The following is a 16,158-nucleotide window of genomic DNA, read 5'->3' on the forward strand; positions in this document are numbered from 1 at the left end:
TCTGCTTGGCGCTTCCTCGCACGGCGTTGGCAAGGGGGGAGGCGAAAGTGCACACGGCAGAAGCGAGAGGCGAAAAGGTTAAGCTCTGACAACACGGGAGGGGATGGTGGTTGTCGACTAGACGCACAGAAAAGGCAGAGAAATTGAAGTGTATATTTTGCATCGTATCATGGCTCTGTGCCATAAATGTCTAAATATTGTGTTTTGACAATTACTCAAGCTTCTAAATCAAATGTGACTTTTCGCAAATGACCTTGAGACGGTCGGGAGCTGCTCATCAAGCTTAACAGACACAGTCATGCACGCACACGCTCCTCCGGCTAAGTAATAAAATCAAGAAAAATGGACTTGTACTAAAAAAAAACAAAACAAAAAAAAACAGCATATTACATCTACTGTTTTGATCTGCTCCGATGAATCAATCACCTGTCGTCCTTGAGCGCAATTTGTGGCCCAGCGCCACCTCAGACCAGGGAGGGCAGCCATTTTGAATTCCTATAGGCCACGAAGGATGCTCGTAAGCTTGTTGTTGGCGCACACGCACGCACACACACACACACACACACACACACACACACACACACACACACACACACACACACACACAACACACACACAACACACACTTAAGAGTCAAGACACATGGCAACAAAGTCAGCAAAGTGTAAAATGAGAATTATACAGCGGCGCCGAGGCCATTCAGTCATTCAGTTAGTTTTATTTGGTAGAGCGTTGGCAAGCAAAAACAAAAACAAAAAGATGTCAGGGGACAACCTCTGTCAGATGGCTGACATGTTTTTGTTGGCTTTTTGGGGAGAAATAACAGCCATACTTTGAGCTCATGAACACGTCCATTCCTCGCCAGTCATCGCTTGGCTTTATTGATGACGGCACAAGAGCCAAAAGGCCCCATGATAGGTTTGACATCAGTAAAAGGTCGCATTGTTGTTGTCGTTCATTTGTCTCGCCGCATTCTGTTCTTGTCTAAATCGCCTTTCTTTTCCTTACGTCCGGATGTCTGTCATAAAAACGCATGTACAGGTAGGTCCAGATTTTGCAAGTTATTTGGAAAAAATTTATTTTAATCCAAGCCTTTTTAATTCTGAAATCTATGGGATCTGGTCATGAGGTGCATGCAGCTCAAACATCGTCAAAACAAGTGGACTGTGGTGTTACATGAAGTCGCAATATCTTTAAATATGGTTTCAGATTTTTTTCTTTTTGTTTTCAGTTTATCTGTGTTTTTTTTGAAGGATTTTTGGGGTAAAAAAAAAAACAAACAAAAAAAAAAGAATCATTGTATTATATATTCACTCAGTATTCGACAAAAAAAAAACCTGCTTTGCCGCGGTATATTAGTGTGCCACCAGAACGTATCCAGTTTCCCCTAACGGGTGTGAAAATAAAGATGTATTTACAGTCGTGTATGGTGTACCTGTTCATCTTTCTTGGGCAGTATAGGCGGAGGCAGAACAATTCAAACATCGTCCACCAAATGGCAGAAGGTCCAATTAATCCAACTGTTGCCACTTATACAACAGAATATGTTTGTATTCAACTACACTTGAAATAAAAAGTCCATTTCTGAGTCACCTGATGCAAGATTTTGATGGTGTGTCGTGAGATTTGTTTTTTTTTTCGGATCTAAAATGTGCCTCGGCTCAAAAACAGTTGGGAAAGTGGTCAAGACAATCTCTGCTGTCAATCTGATATCAATAAATTATTTTGCGGGTTTGAATAATTTTTTTTGAATGGTTATTAGCACTTTTGCCTCAAGTCATGCTTAAAATTCATCAGCTTCATTTAATGCCAGACTGGCGTCGTCCTCACCCCGGGGGAAATCATATGACACAGCAAAAGTCATTTCCTTTTTTTTTTGTGCTTGGCTCTCTTCCCGCAATCTCCGCGCGCTCCGTCCCATTCTAATTTCGGGCCACTCGCTCTTCCAAAATCCGCCCGTATGATCGGCCCTGAGTGGTTCCGGGGCGTGTCCGTCTGCGAGATTCGTTCATCTAGCTCTGGGCTCATCCCCCGTGTCACCTTCGAAATGGGAGTGACTTTCAGGTGTCCTCTTTGGCACAAAGGTGCAAATATATTGGCCGGTAATGTATTCAAATTGAAGTGCCCCTAAACAAACTTTTCGAAAGGCTCCGGTTACATTCGCAAACCGACGCAGCGTGGAAAGCAGCCACCCTGCCAGTGTGTGCCAATGCGACAATATGTTTGGCTTTGAGCGGCAAATTGAGGGCAAACCGTCCTGTGCTTTGTTATGCGTGCGCACATGCTCGTCACAAAAAAAAAAAAAAGAAAAAGTTAGAGAGGGAAATTGAGGTGAACCGAATGACCAAATGAATGCTCCGTATTAACTGACGCTCCAAATTCAATTTTAGGGAAATTTCACCAAAACTTGTGAACACCCTCGACTTCTAAGTGGCCAGCATCTATTTGCGGGGCGACACAATGAGCCTCGTTTAGTAATAAATGTTCCCAACCGACGGGTTCATGACGCATGCTGACCGGCCCCATTTGGTCTGTTTGTCTGAGTGAATACTTTCAGCATAGAAATCATTTCACCGAACGCATTGTTATTATTCTTATTATTATTATTATTATTATTATTATTATGATCTTTATTTCACAGTCTGTCCAAGAACTGTGGATTCACGCTGTGACCAAGACAACAAGATTGAGCATCTTCTGCTAGTATGGAGGACCAAAAAGTGGGAAGAGACAGACAAGCTGTATGTTTTTCTTTTTGTTTTTGTTTTTGAACGGTGCATTTTCTGCTGGGATAGCACGTGGAGAAATTGTATGCACCCTTATTGGCTGCCTATGAGAAGAAACGCACATGATGTATTTGAAGATACCCGGCTGAGCATGAATTATGAATCAGTTGCCTGTTTGGATCTGCGACGTTTGAAGGGAGACCCACTTGGATGTGGCGAACAGAAAGCATAAAGCACAAAGCTGTAATATCACCAGGAAAAAATTTGTCTGATGTTAAACAAGTCAGTGTCAAAAAACAGCCTCAAATTTTAATGGGGTCATTCTCATCAATTTATGAATAGTCATTTCTGGTGTCATTACTGCCCTCCTAAAAGCATGTTGTTGTTCTTTTTCTTGTCGTGTTTTTCTCTTGTGAAACAAAAAGTTTCAAAGATTTTGATGAGACAGTGCATATTTGGTTCTCATAAAAGTACATCTTGTGAAGAAAAAAAAAACAAAACAACAAAACAAAAATGTTTTTGTCCTTCACAGTGGGAGGCCAGTTTGCCTTGTGCTGCCACTGGGGGGCCTGGGGGTCCTCAGGGGTCAGCTCCTGGGCTTGGTCATGTGACGATCGCAAGCTGAGCCCGTAAGTTCAAGTTCAAGTTCAAGTTCAAGTCAATTTTATAATCAAATGTGTGACATGTGCAACATACAGCACAGATGAAATTATTTTCCTCTCAACCCCAGCAGAGCACTGTGATGTCATTTTAAGTTGGAATTTTTTATACGACTTTAACTGGTAGTATTGAAATAGATTTTGGCCCAGACAATGATTTTGAATTGTCACATGGGGGTAAAATTAGAGTGAACGTCCCTCCATCACAAGGAGAAAAATCTTTTGGTGTGATCTTTTCGTTCGATTTCCAAACGCTTGAACCGTACACGCAAGCGCTCCATATTCATAAAAATAAATATAAGTGCATCAAAGCACATAAATAGCTAGCTCGTGGCCTAATATGCGCCCAGATGACAGAGCACATCAGTCACACTGCAGGCAGTTGAGAGGTTGAGTCCAGGCAGGCCGACGAGGTGGCATGACATTATTCCAACTCATTAGCATCAACCTGGAAAATTCCAACATGACAAGATCCCTTATTATTCATCTATTTTTACCGATTGGAGGTGGGTGGGTGGGTGGGGGGGGGGTTTAAATGCTCTGTGGCCACAACAACCCCCCCCCCCCTAAAATGGCTGCAGGAGATGAAGAATACATGTATTGAGTGCAGAACAATATGGGTGTCACGCCTGAACATGAAAGTCATTACAGTATAGAGGACATTGAACGCATTTTAAGGCATGTTCATGAAATAGAAGGAATGGGAAATGAGTTCTTCAAAACTACACGTAAAGCAGTGAAAGCCCTACTGCGGAGGACAATACTGCCCACTCAGCACAGAAAGGATCAAAAACCAAAAAGAATGAGAAAAAGATCTGAAATGCTGATGTAAACGGATGCTTCTTCCATCTCGCTGGTAAAATGCAAACTGCAGAATCAACGTTCATATTTGTACGACTGTTTTTGAGCTTGAAAGTAAATCTTAGGTCATTATTTGTACCCATGTATTTTTAGAATAATGTGAAACAAGGGCACAGGTATACAACAAAAGCCACTCCGTCACAGATTCCAAGTTTGCGGTCCCGCTATTTGACAGATTTTTATTTCAGTTACAATTCTATTTTGTTGCGAGTCGTTAATTGTGAGTGTAATTCCACTGTTGGCCACTAAATGGTGTCACACAATTGTTTTAAACTGTGTAATATTTGAAAGAATACGATTAATAGCAGAAAGTAGGCCAATAGTATTTCCTAGTTTGTGATGGGAATTATTCAATGTTAAATCCTCTGTAGTCCTGCTTTTTACACCGACAGAAAGCCACTGATGTCGATAAATGTTTTACTGTACGTCTTTGGGAAGTTTGGAAGTTTGTTCGTTTGCTTATTATAAACAGATGGAGCAGGACATTGGAACACATTGTTTGTGCAATATGTTTGCCTTATCAATTGCTCATGCTCTCTTTCAATATGTTACATCAGTGGGGTCAGGCTCTGAAAGGTCCTCTGTCAAAATTGGGAAAATGTCATATTGTTTTCCAGAAATCTATATCCTGTTAGACAGTTAAAACTGTAGGTGAAGTAAAGTAAAATTAAATGGCTTCTAAATTTGACACACCACATCGAGTATTGTGAAAAACTTTGCTGAATTAAAAAAATAAAATAAAAATCGGCCCATGAATGCTTTAAAAAAAAAAAACAAATTAAGCTTTTCTCTCCATTCTGCCATCTGGTGGCATCTACTGTAGAGGCCATTCAAAACCTTTTTGAGTGTCACTTGTGGATTTTCACTCTTCACGACAAGGTTGGATTCCTATTCCCCTACGAATTGCGGGGCTATAATGCACGTGTGTTAAGAGTCGAGCGGTTTCGACGGTTCGATTATTTGACTCGCAGACCCCCTGGGAGTCTGCAACCCACACCATCGCACTAGATACTAGAAATGTGAAACTATTTTTAGGAGGCAAAAGTGCTTGGTCTGAAATAAAAAAACAAAAACAAAACGTTGACGGAATCAGGTCATTGCATTCAAATGTTCTGATGTGAGTCTGATCTCATTTGCATATTTTCTAGCTGGAAATGCTCAATTTTGCCTGACCTAGACACAGAGGAGAGCGAGTATGGAGAGAGAGAGAGAGAGACTATTATGTGTCAGGGCGTCTGGCTAGAATCTCCTGCACATCCTCTCGCGCTGGCTCTTGCATCCACATCTCCGCCTCCTTCTGCTGCCTCTCTTCCTCCCTCCTGTTGTGTTTTTTTTCACCCCTCTCCTCCGCCGCCTCCATCCTCATGCCCATGCGAAACGTGCAACGCCACTTGCGCGAGTGCGTGCGTGCGTGTGGGCGCGCGCTTCCAAATGGGGGAACAGATTAAAAACAAAAGCGGGGGCACATGCTCAATGAGGAGGTGAAGGAGGAGAAGAAGAAGAAGAAGAAGAAGAAGAGGAGGAAAAGGAGGAGGAGGGTGGAAGGCGCGCACAGGCTTTTTTTCATTGAGTGCCTTCGCCCTGAGCCGAGCAACAGCATGGATCTCTCCTTCATGGCCGCGCAGGTGAGTCTTCATGTTGTAACTTTTCATCTTAAGAGTGTTCTGATGGGCGTGCGTGAAATTTAAAAAGCATCAATCTTCCTAAGCGGCAACTAAATTGCATGGCCCAAACTACTTGAAGCCACTTGAACTGTGGCGTACAATACATCCCCCTTTGATGTACTTTGTTTGCCAGCACAATAGCCGGAGTGAATCAGAGACCGCGGTGACAGTGACCAGTTGAGGGGATTGGAAATCATGTCTTGAATTTACAATTCATGCTCCAATGGCATCACTCCCATATTCCAAAAACATGCAAGTTCGATTCATTGGACGCTCTGATTTGTCTACATGTGTATGCAATTGGTTGGCAACCAATCCGTGGTGTACCTCGCCTACCCACCACCCGCTCCCCGCCCCCCCGGGCTAGATAATCAATCGATGTGATGTGCTGTAAAATAACACTTTCTGCATTTTCTGACTAGATTGAACATGGCAAGGCAGTTTTATTTCTAGAGCACATTGAATGCACGAGGCAACTCAATGTGCTTCACACGGCCAAAAGCCCAACACCTAAAAGTATTTATAAACAGCTCTGGACAATCAAAGGCCGAGCAAACAAAACCAAAGTAGCTTACTTATTATTATTAAAAGAACGTAACGTGACAACATTTAAATGCATTTACAAACAAAAGATTTAAATGCATTTCAAAGCAAACTCTAGAATTGAAAAGTAGTTTTTTTCTGAAATGACTGACTGTGAAATGGATTTGAAATGCTTCAAAGTCATTAATCAAAGGTAATTAATCTGAATTTAAAAACAGATACTGACATCACTTTTGTTGGAAGCTTATACGACTTGCGGGCAGCATAACAGCTAAATGCCGCTTCACCGTGTTTGCTTTGAAAGATGGGCTCCACTAAACATCTGAGCCTGCAGACGTCAAAGTCCCTCTCGGTTTATATGCAATTAGCATTTCTTGAATGTATTCGGGGCCAAAACCATTCAGTGATTTACAGATCAGGAGCAGAATTTTTAAAAAAGTCTTCCTTCATAGTGCATGAGCAACCCTCATGAGGACAAGCGAGATGGACAATAGCAAGGGGCGTATTATAGGGCCCGTTTGCTCAGCAAAGCAGCAGCCCCTACAAAGTAATGTCGACAATTGTGAAAATATGTCGTCAAACCGTGTTGTAATGTGACAGGGGCGTCGCTAGTCATTTGGGTGCCCGCGGTATCTCACTTATTAATCCCCCCCGCGCACATCCATACACTGCACTGGCAAAAATGTTATTTTCAGATCAGCAGAAGGTCTTTTGAACTCTGCTACAATAACATGATGGCTTAAGTTTTTAAAATATCTATATTTTTTCCATTTTTGTACAACATGTTGAACTCAGTCAAACCCTGTCGCTCTCCCAAACAGCAGCACCTCTCAAGACACACAAATGGTCCCTCAGATGAATTAGTGTTGAGTCTTCTGGCATGTTGGAAATGCAGCATTAATAATGATCTTTAATTTGAAAGACTTAGTAAGACAAGAGCAAAAGTTTTAACTGCTGAAATGTATTTGTCTGTGCAGAGTGGTGATATTTCATTCTTTTCCTCCTTTTCCATATTTTAAACAAAACCAGTCCCTCAACCTGACAATAGGTGCCGACCCCATCTTGCAGTTGAGTAAATAAACGTCAACCCAGCCTCTATGAGGATATACAGTCGCAAAACAAGTGACGCTCAATTTCGGTAATTAAATGTGACTTGCCGTCATGTCATTCGTACTGTGGGTCATGTTGTAATAGGTGACGCTCGATCAATTTTACTGTGCGATATCACGGCTGCCACGTCGGCGCGGCGTCCGAATGCTGACACTTAGTTTCGTCAGTCTTGGAGATGTTATCTCCTAACAAGCGGGACCTCCTACCTTCCCGATATAGAAATGCATCGGAGCTCGCCTTCCTCACAATGTGACGTGACGAGCGCCTCCCATTCGCTAATTGTGCAAACTCTCCGTGAGTGGAAATATCAAAAGCGGTAAATTATTCACCTCACGAAGGCGCACACGCACACACACACACACACACACACGCCAAAAATGTCACCGAGCTACTCGGCTTTTTAAAAAGCAAGAATAGCAAGAGCGGCGGCTGGCAGCGGTCTCGGGAGAAGAATGACCGAGGGGCATTTCTTATAATCATATTCATAACTGGTGGACGGTTGCACATCACCGTGCGCAGTCGTCGGTCCGGAACCGCGGGTCGCTACCGTCTTCATTGCAGGCACACGCACACACTGATTGGGCCCACGGAGTGTGTTGCTTTCGGGACATTGAGAAACACAAATGTGAGGCGTGAAAGTGCTCACCGCTTAACCCTTTCAGGGTCAGCGTTTACTACAGTGGGTAGATTATCATGTTGTCAGTTTACAGGGTGCATGGAAGGGTTAAATAGGTCGTGGAATAAAGGCGTCCATTGCAAAATTTGCTCCGCCAACTCTTGATTCATATCAGTGAATCTAACAAACACATCAGGGGAGCACACACACACACTCCAAAAAAAAAAAAAAAAAAGGGTTGGTGATTGGTCATCCATCACGTTCTCAAGAACGAATCCCACTGTTCCATTTGACGGGGATGATTACATCAGTTTACAACGCTGCCGCGTTTGTGCGCCCCAGTGGTCGGCGCCGTCAAGGAGATAGCGGTAATTGTGGTTTAAAAAGACTTATGCATGTCCTTTGGGGAGTTGGGTGTTGTTAAACGCAAGCCTGAGATACAAGCGCTCGTGCGTGAGTTGATTTTCCACAATTTTTTTTTTCTTCATGATATCCATTCATCTCATTAGAGCCTATCCCATCAGACTTCCGGGCGAGAGGCAGGGTGATAGGTGCGGTAAATGCAAAACAAACAATCACTAAGGATGATTAAGAGTCTTCCAGGAACCAAACGTCCATTTTTTTGGGGGGGAATGGTGGAGAGAGAATATGCAAATTCATTTGAAGAGAACTTGAGTATAGATTTGCATCCAGGACGCTGCAGCAGACATGCTGACCATGAGTTTACCATTTCAATGATGAAAATGGAATTTGCTTTTCGTGCTCGCGGATTCGCATATTCAGATTTTTTTTTCCATTTAATTTTTGAATATTTTAAAGATTTTTTGGGAGCCCCCCCCCCCTGTTTTGTTTATCAGCGGTTTATTTTTTGTTGTTTTTTTTTGACTGTCTGTTAAAAAAATATAAATAAATAATGAATTTGCCCAATGCATTCAACCGGGCATCAGATTTTTGCCATTTGCAGCCCAGCTTGGTCGCTATCACGCGCGAATAGTGGAGGTCGACTCTCTGGCTAATTTTACATCAACTATTTTCGTCACTATCATTCGTCACAACGGAATGTCACAAGAATGAAAACTGACGAGAATTTAGTTGAACTTTGCACCAAGCATAATGCAGTATACACTCTCCTGACTTGTATGTGGGCAGCATGGGATCCGTTCCCACTCCGTGACGGTGTGGATGTAGGTGTGAATGATCGTTTGTCTTTATATGTGCCCTGCGGCTGACTGGCGAGCAGTTCAGGGTGTATTTTGCCTTCCGCCCAAAGTCAGCTGGGATAGGCTCCGCGAGCCTGTTCAGGATAAGCGGGGTTGAAAATGGATGGATGGATGATTAAAACTGACATTTTTGGGTGATTTCATCTCAATCTTCAGTGACAACAAAACATTTATTAGAGAGCAAAACAGTTTGTGGCGAGACACTGCCCCTCAAACGGAGTTGCCAATGTGCTTGTTCCGGATTCGGTTCGTTTCAAAATGGACTCACTCTATTTGTATTGTTTCCTCGGTAGAGCAGATTTTTATGATTCGAGTTGAACTTACTTCCAGAGCCTGAAGACACCCCAGGTGGGGGCGACGGTGAACCCTAGGACTTCAGCCATCGTTTTATCTCTTAAAGATGACAGAATCTGTCATAACTGTCCTCCACCTTGGGAAGATTCAGCCATTGAAGAGCGTCATTTGAAAAGCTGCAAGGAGGAAGTGACCATTAGGACTGCAGACTGTGACAGCGCGTGATGTTCATTAGTGCTGTAAATCCACCGGAGAGGAAGAAAGTCATCCTTCAAAGGCTAACAAAATAAAAGTCAAGAATACCGCTTCAAGCCCGGGAGCGTAATTAGGCCTTGTATCACCACATTCTTCACTTCCTTGTAACAGTCATGTGGCCACACAAACGGGCTAGTAAGAAAACAAAAATATGTATTTGGAGAGTAGTTTGAATTTGGGGATGTTTGTTCAGGGTCAAGTCGCATTTCCCACTTGATCACCATGATCATAAAATGGTTCATGACTCAGATTAGAGTACCGTATTTTCCGCGCTATAAGGCGCTTCGAAGTATAAGGTGTACCTTCAATGAATGGCCATTTAAAACTACGATTCGATATGGCACAGCTGTGGCATGTTGACATGTTTACGAATATGTTTCATCATGTACAACTTGTACAAGTGCTCCAAAAGGACAAACTATTTCTGTCCACGAAATTCAAACAAACAACGCGTCATTAACAAAGTCAAACTGATTTCTACCCATTCATACTTGGTGCGCATCTCTCATAAAAGACGATTCCATGCGTATCTTCATGTACGGTGTATATACGGTACCTCCCCCTTCGAACTGCCTTCGGTTTAACGTTAGGCACGCCTCCCCCCAAATTTTCATTGTTTGGCGTCAACTCAACATGAGACTCGTTTGTGTTTTATTGTGCTTTCCGTTTTTATGATATTGATTTACTGTTTTAACCGTCTTGGTTTTTATCCAGCATGTCCGATTTTTAGGCGAGGCACAGTACGTTGTATGTAGATATGGTTGATTTTAAAGTGCTCTACAAATAAAGTTGAGATGAATAGTGACGCACTCACCTTGGGTTGAGACGGCACGTGTGTTTTAGTCAAGTGCGACTTGGTTCCTGGGCAGGCAGCAGGTCGGAGCGTGTCAAACACCTCAGGGCTCTCGGTCAAGTGCACGATAACCCTTGAGTGTCAACTTCGTGCTCTTTTTTTTTTCTCTCCTGTTGCTTTCTTTGGCTTTCCAAACGTGTTTGTTGAGCTTGGCGTCCGAATCGGTTGTGGAAATGGCAACGTTCTGCATTCTGGCCTCAGGTGTTTTGTCTCCGTCGGGTGACAGCATCTCTCATGATATCACCTTCTTTGGAGAAGCAGCCGCGGCCAAGATGTTCTGTCTGACGGGGGTTGTCCATCTCGGCCCTAGCAAACAGATGAGAGAGAGAGACAGAGAGAGAGGATAGATAATAGACTCACAATAAATCTTTGACCACATTCAGACAGATGACGACTATCTACTCGGATAATGAGACAATCACGATTCACGCACGCAGATGGAAGTTTGGCGTTTTGGTCACGAGCACAATGGCAGCTGCTACGCGAGCCAGACGGAGACCACCTTGGTTCTCGGGCGGCATCGCAATTCAATTCGATGATCATTGTTATGAAAGAGCACAGCCCCAGGTCGCTAAAATTGAAGCTCATTTCAAGGATGTAATAAGCTGTTTAACTGGAGCAGTCTTCCCCTTTTTCCTGCGATTGGTTTTCCGTGAAGCCGCTTGTCTTGTGATAAATAGATAACTGGAGTGGCACTCCATTGCGACCCACGCCGAAACATTCTTGATGTGGTTCAGCACTAACTTAGCCTCTCGCAAATGACATTAAGAATCATACGGCGTTCGCAGAGAAACTGGGAAGGGGGGAAAAATTGGGTAAAAAAAAAAAAACGGATGAGGTTCTTTTAAGCAATTCAATTCCCTTGATGGAGGCTGGAAAGGTAAATTTAATTAAGTTTTCTGTTTCGCTCTCTTCTCCACAAATCTTTGTGGCAATCAGATCAGTGGGTTTTGTGAATTTGTAACTAAACATTATTATAAATAAATACCCCCGAAATATTATTTCCTAATAATAAAATTAGCGAAGAAATGGAATAAAATTAAAAAGGTTTTCTGATACATGGTGAAGCTGGCATCCTTGCTAAGCCCTCAGTGGAAGATTTTCTTTTTTTTTTCTTTTTTTTTCATTGATGGGTTGAAGGATAGGTCAGCCTCAGCCTCTTCACAGCTCGCTTTCACACGATTGAGTCATCAAGTTTCCAGATCGCATTTGAGGATTCCAGAATGCACACCATCCATCTAAAAAAAAATTCTCCCCACCATTCCCGTAATCACACGTTCATTAAAAGCGGTGGTTTTTGAAGATGGCCATGTGTTGCTTGTTGTCGCGCTTCTCAGGCAGCCTCAGGCTCATTCGACTTATGGGAAGGTATGGCAACAACAACAGGATCCATATTTAACATTGATCGCTTGTGGAGTTTTGTTGTAATTAAACACTTCACTGAACCTTGAACACTGATTGTTTGATGAGCGGGCTGGGCGTTATTGGCAGTGGTTTCCCTTTACCTGTTGAATGTTTATTAAATGGGATAAAAACGTATACGTAAGGTCAGTGCCTGAATCTTCTCGCAAACACGCATTAAACAGTACCCACTTCTATGACTCTTGAATTTAAAAAACATGCTGTAAGTTGCCCCATTTTCTACTTTGGAATTTGTTCAATATTGTATCATGTTGATCCTGAAAATCAAAGTTTGAAAAAGAAGGGTTAAAAAAACAACATTACTGTGAATGAATAGCCTATAAATTGTTTACTTCTCTAGTGAGCAAGCTAGAACAGTTGTAAACATTTCATGTGGCACTTCTAAAAACTAAATTAGAGGCCCAAACTAGATGTTACGATTTTCGCATTCTCTTTTTAAATCACTCCATGTCTTTTTTTTTTTTTTTTGTCATAAAAGACGTTTTTCTTCACGACCCGACATCGCGTTAGCTACAACAGTTGTAAATTTTTAGCAGCAGCAGGTCACAAACTACACGCTATGATTATTTTAGTCTTTGTGAAATAAAATATTTCCCTGTCAAACATTCATAAATAATAACGTTTTTATTGTAAAGACAAAAACTCAGATGTTGTTTACCTCAGTGGCAAGCTGGCGAGCTACAGGCAGAACAGGTTACAAACCTTTAGCTGTAGCATTTCTGATGGCTAAATTACAGGTCATAAACTACATGCTATGATTATCTGATTCTTTTTTAAATCACGTTATAAATTTAGAGTCATCACCCATAAATAGTACAAATTTATTATAGATGACAACCGCATTCATTTGTTTACTTTGCTAACATGCTCCAACAGATGTAAACCTTCAGCTAGAGCCTTTCTGTTCATTTACAGGTTGCAAACAAATGTGATTGTATTATTCTTTAAGAAGTAAAGACCTGAGTTAAGATTCATAAATTCATGAAAAAGAAAGCCAACAAAATTCACAAACTATTTGCTTCGGTGACAAGCTAGCAACTTGACTTCTCGCTGCAGTATTTCTGCTGGCTAAATGACACGTATCCTAGCTAGTTTCATACAATGTACGATTTTGAAGTCACAAATTGATAAATGAAGACATTATTGTGAACTGTTCGCAGTCCAGCTATAATGAGAGTGACTCTTGATAAACTGCAAAGTATGTGGCAATTACATCTTTCCCTACTCGACTGAACTCTGACTCTATGATCCTTCCTGTTCTCAGAAACGGTGCCTTTGGTAATATGGAAGTATGGATTATGCATCCCTGAATAATTGATCTATTCACACTCATCATGAGATTATTTCCAAAACATCGCCTTGTATTGATATGTCCTGGAGTAAACTAGTTCTATGATTCGGGACGAAATAATGACAAACATTCTTACAATGCAGCTCAGCACTCATTCGTGTGCCATTAAAATGCATCATCAAATGCAAATATGAAATGAGAGCGCGAGTGGAAAAAGAAACACAAATGAGAGTTTGATAAGTGGGCGGAAAGCGGCGGCTGATTAAAACGAGATTTGACCCAGGCGACACAGATGAAATATGATTGCGGGTAACCGACAGTCTGGCTGCTTGAAATATTATCATTACACATTTGAAAAGCAGTAGTATGTAAAACACGGATACATAAAATATCACCGGTGCAAATGCTTGTTGGAAAGCTTAAAACCGAAAGAAGAGAACAGCCTTGTGGACCTTGGGAAGGGCTTTTTGTCTAAACTTCTTCAAGTTAATTGAAAAATTGGTAGTTAGTCAAGATTACTACAACTGGTATGTTTGGATCTCCTGTTTCAATGCCAGCATAGTTATGTTGTTCAAACTAGTGGAGACGGAATCAAGAATGTCTCATTTCAAACCAGTTCTTATTGCTTTATTGCCAAATGTACGCATTGTTGCAATTTAAAAATGAAAATTGCTAAAAGTTAAATACTGTATATCCTTAAATAGCGGCGTCCGTGCATTGTCAAAGAAAGCTCCTTTTTTCATATTTTGACCTCAAACTACCGGTAGTTCTGCCCCGGTGCCTCCCAAATAAGTTTATTTTTCCACTTCTTCTACAAAATGTAATTTTAGGCAAGCGTCAGTGTGAACAAAATGCGCCGGGACGTTGATGTGCTATTTATGGTCATGTCAAGTTTTCGGACCACTTCCGACTTCCTTAACGCGGATCCATACTCATTCAGTCATTATTTTACATCACGCCTCATACATTACCTCTCCATTATTTCAGCCTGACAGCTCATTTGTGTCGACCGCATGCGATAATTTCAGTTACGAATGGTCTCGTTACCCACCTTCTCAGAAAATGTCAATTATATCCCATGTGTTGCTTTGGAATGAGGAGATTTATAGAAGTTATTTTCCATCATGCTCGTCAAGCTGCTGGGCCCTTGGCTAATGGTTTATATAAAGCACACATGACGGGGGGCCCGTCTCATTTCGGATACATGCAACTTTAATAGCGAGGCGATGAATCAGGCACTTACAGTACAGCGAGTTGTATTACATACAGACATGATTCCGGATGCACACTGCCGGCATGCTTGAGTGCTGGTGAAGTACACTAACTTTGATTTTCCTGAAAATGTTTAATTTTTCATGGCGACGTTCCCCCTTACTCTCCCTAACCCACCGCCTCCCCCAGTGCTTTCCTGGCCAGGGCTATTTTGCTGAGCTAAAAGTTTGAAATGTGCATTCTTGGGTTCTGGCTTCAAATGTGGAGCACTCGACAGAATTGTACAGTGTCACCGAGTCCTTTTGAGTCTTACGTACCATGCCACTCTGGAAAAGAAAAAGAGATCAGCACGAAATGATTGTTGATCTGATTTTGAATAAATTAAAATGTAAAAAAAATAAAGGAGGAAGTCAAACAAGATGAGACACCTGACACCTTGAAAAGAGTACGTGTACGAATGTTATAAGCAGAGTGTGTTGCGGTATGTAATAGGCGATGGGTTTCCCAATCGTAAAAAAGAAAAAAGAAAAAAAACGAGGAACGCTACAGAAAAATCCCCCGTAATGACATTCAAAGCAGCGCGCAACATCTTGCCTTCTCTTTCTTGTTCATTCTACTCTTGATAACTATCCATACATCCATTTTCCGATCCGCTTTATCCTCACAAGAGTCGCTGGGGTGGGGTGGGGGGTGCTGGAGCCTATCCCAGCTGTCTTAGGGCAATAGGCGGGGGACACACTGAACCGATCGCCAATCAATTGCGGGGCAGTCAGAGACGAACAACAATCCGCGTTTACACTCGCACCTAGGGACAATTTAGAGTGTCCAATCATCCTGATATGCATGTTTTTGGAATGTGGGAGGAAACCGGAGTACCCGGAAAAAACCCACGCAAGCACGGGGAGAAAATACAAATTCCACAAAGGAATCAAACCCGGTACCTCTGCACTCTGAGGTCGATGTGCTAACCACTGGACCACCGGGCCGCCTCCTGATAACGAAAGAAAGTAAAATGCCGGAAACATTTTGTTTTTCGGGTGAAAGAAGATTCCGGTGTGATATTCTAGTATTCTACGGATTTCGAGAAATCTGTCGAAATGCCGTAAAGTGACTGGCGATACGGGGAACTCGCTTTTAAAAACGTCGGTCAGGCAATTCTAAACAGTCAATATAGCGGGGGATAACTGCGAAGCCCAAACAATGGCGCGAGGCTTTTGCTTTGTCTTTATTGACAGTCCATGCAAGGTAATGGATTCTTCATGCCTCGTGCTTGCACTTTACTCACTGCAACATTCATAATCACTCAAGATCGAGGGCATGCCTCTGAAGTGTTGCGCTACGTGAAACACTGTATCTAGGCCAACATGGTGCACATGTGACAAACTCCAAACACATAGCCGCCTCCCCCCCACCCCCCCAACGCCCACCACCC

General features: G+C 42.3%; 1 protein-coding gene and 1 long non-coding RNA gene across 2 annotated transcripts in view; one reads left to right on the forward strand and one right to left on the reverse strand.

The window, feature by feature from the left end:
• LOC109517420 (uncharacterized) overlaps positions 1–16,158 on the reverse strand; it is a 91,587-nt gene that overhangs the window by 32,941 nt on the left and 42,488 nt on the right. The window contains exons 2-3 of the long non-coding RNA XR_002168534.1: positions 10,763–11,082; positions 9,743–9,869 (exon numbers count right to left, since the gene is read on the reverse strand). This is a non-coding gene — a long non-coding RNA (uncharacterized LOC109517420). The remainder of the gene's footprint in view (positions 1–9,742; positions 9,870–10,762; positions 11,083–16,158) is intronic.
• LOC109517419 (uncharacterized protein C14orf132) overlaps positions 5,467–16,158 on the forward strand; it is a 29,112-nt gene continuing 18,420 nt past the window's right edge. The window contains exon 1 of the mRNA XM_019872587.1: positions 5,467–5,871. Within this exon, the coding sequence (XP_019728146.1) occupies positions 5,713–5,871 (159 nt within the window). The 5' untranslated portion in view covers positions 5,467–5,712. The remainder of the gene's footprint in view (positions 5,872–16,158) is intronic.

This window comes from Hippocampus comes, unplaced genomic scaffold (assembly GCF_001891065.2).
Source record: "Hippocampus comes isolate QL1 unplaced genomic scaffold, H_comes_QL1_v1.1 scaffold92, whole genome shotgun sequence".
In the NCBI taxonomy this organism is placed as follows: Eukaryota; Metazoa; Chordata; class Actinopteri; order Syngnathiformes; family Syngnathidae; genus Hippocampus; species Hippocampus comes.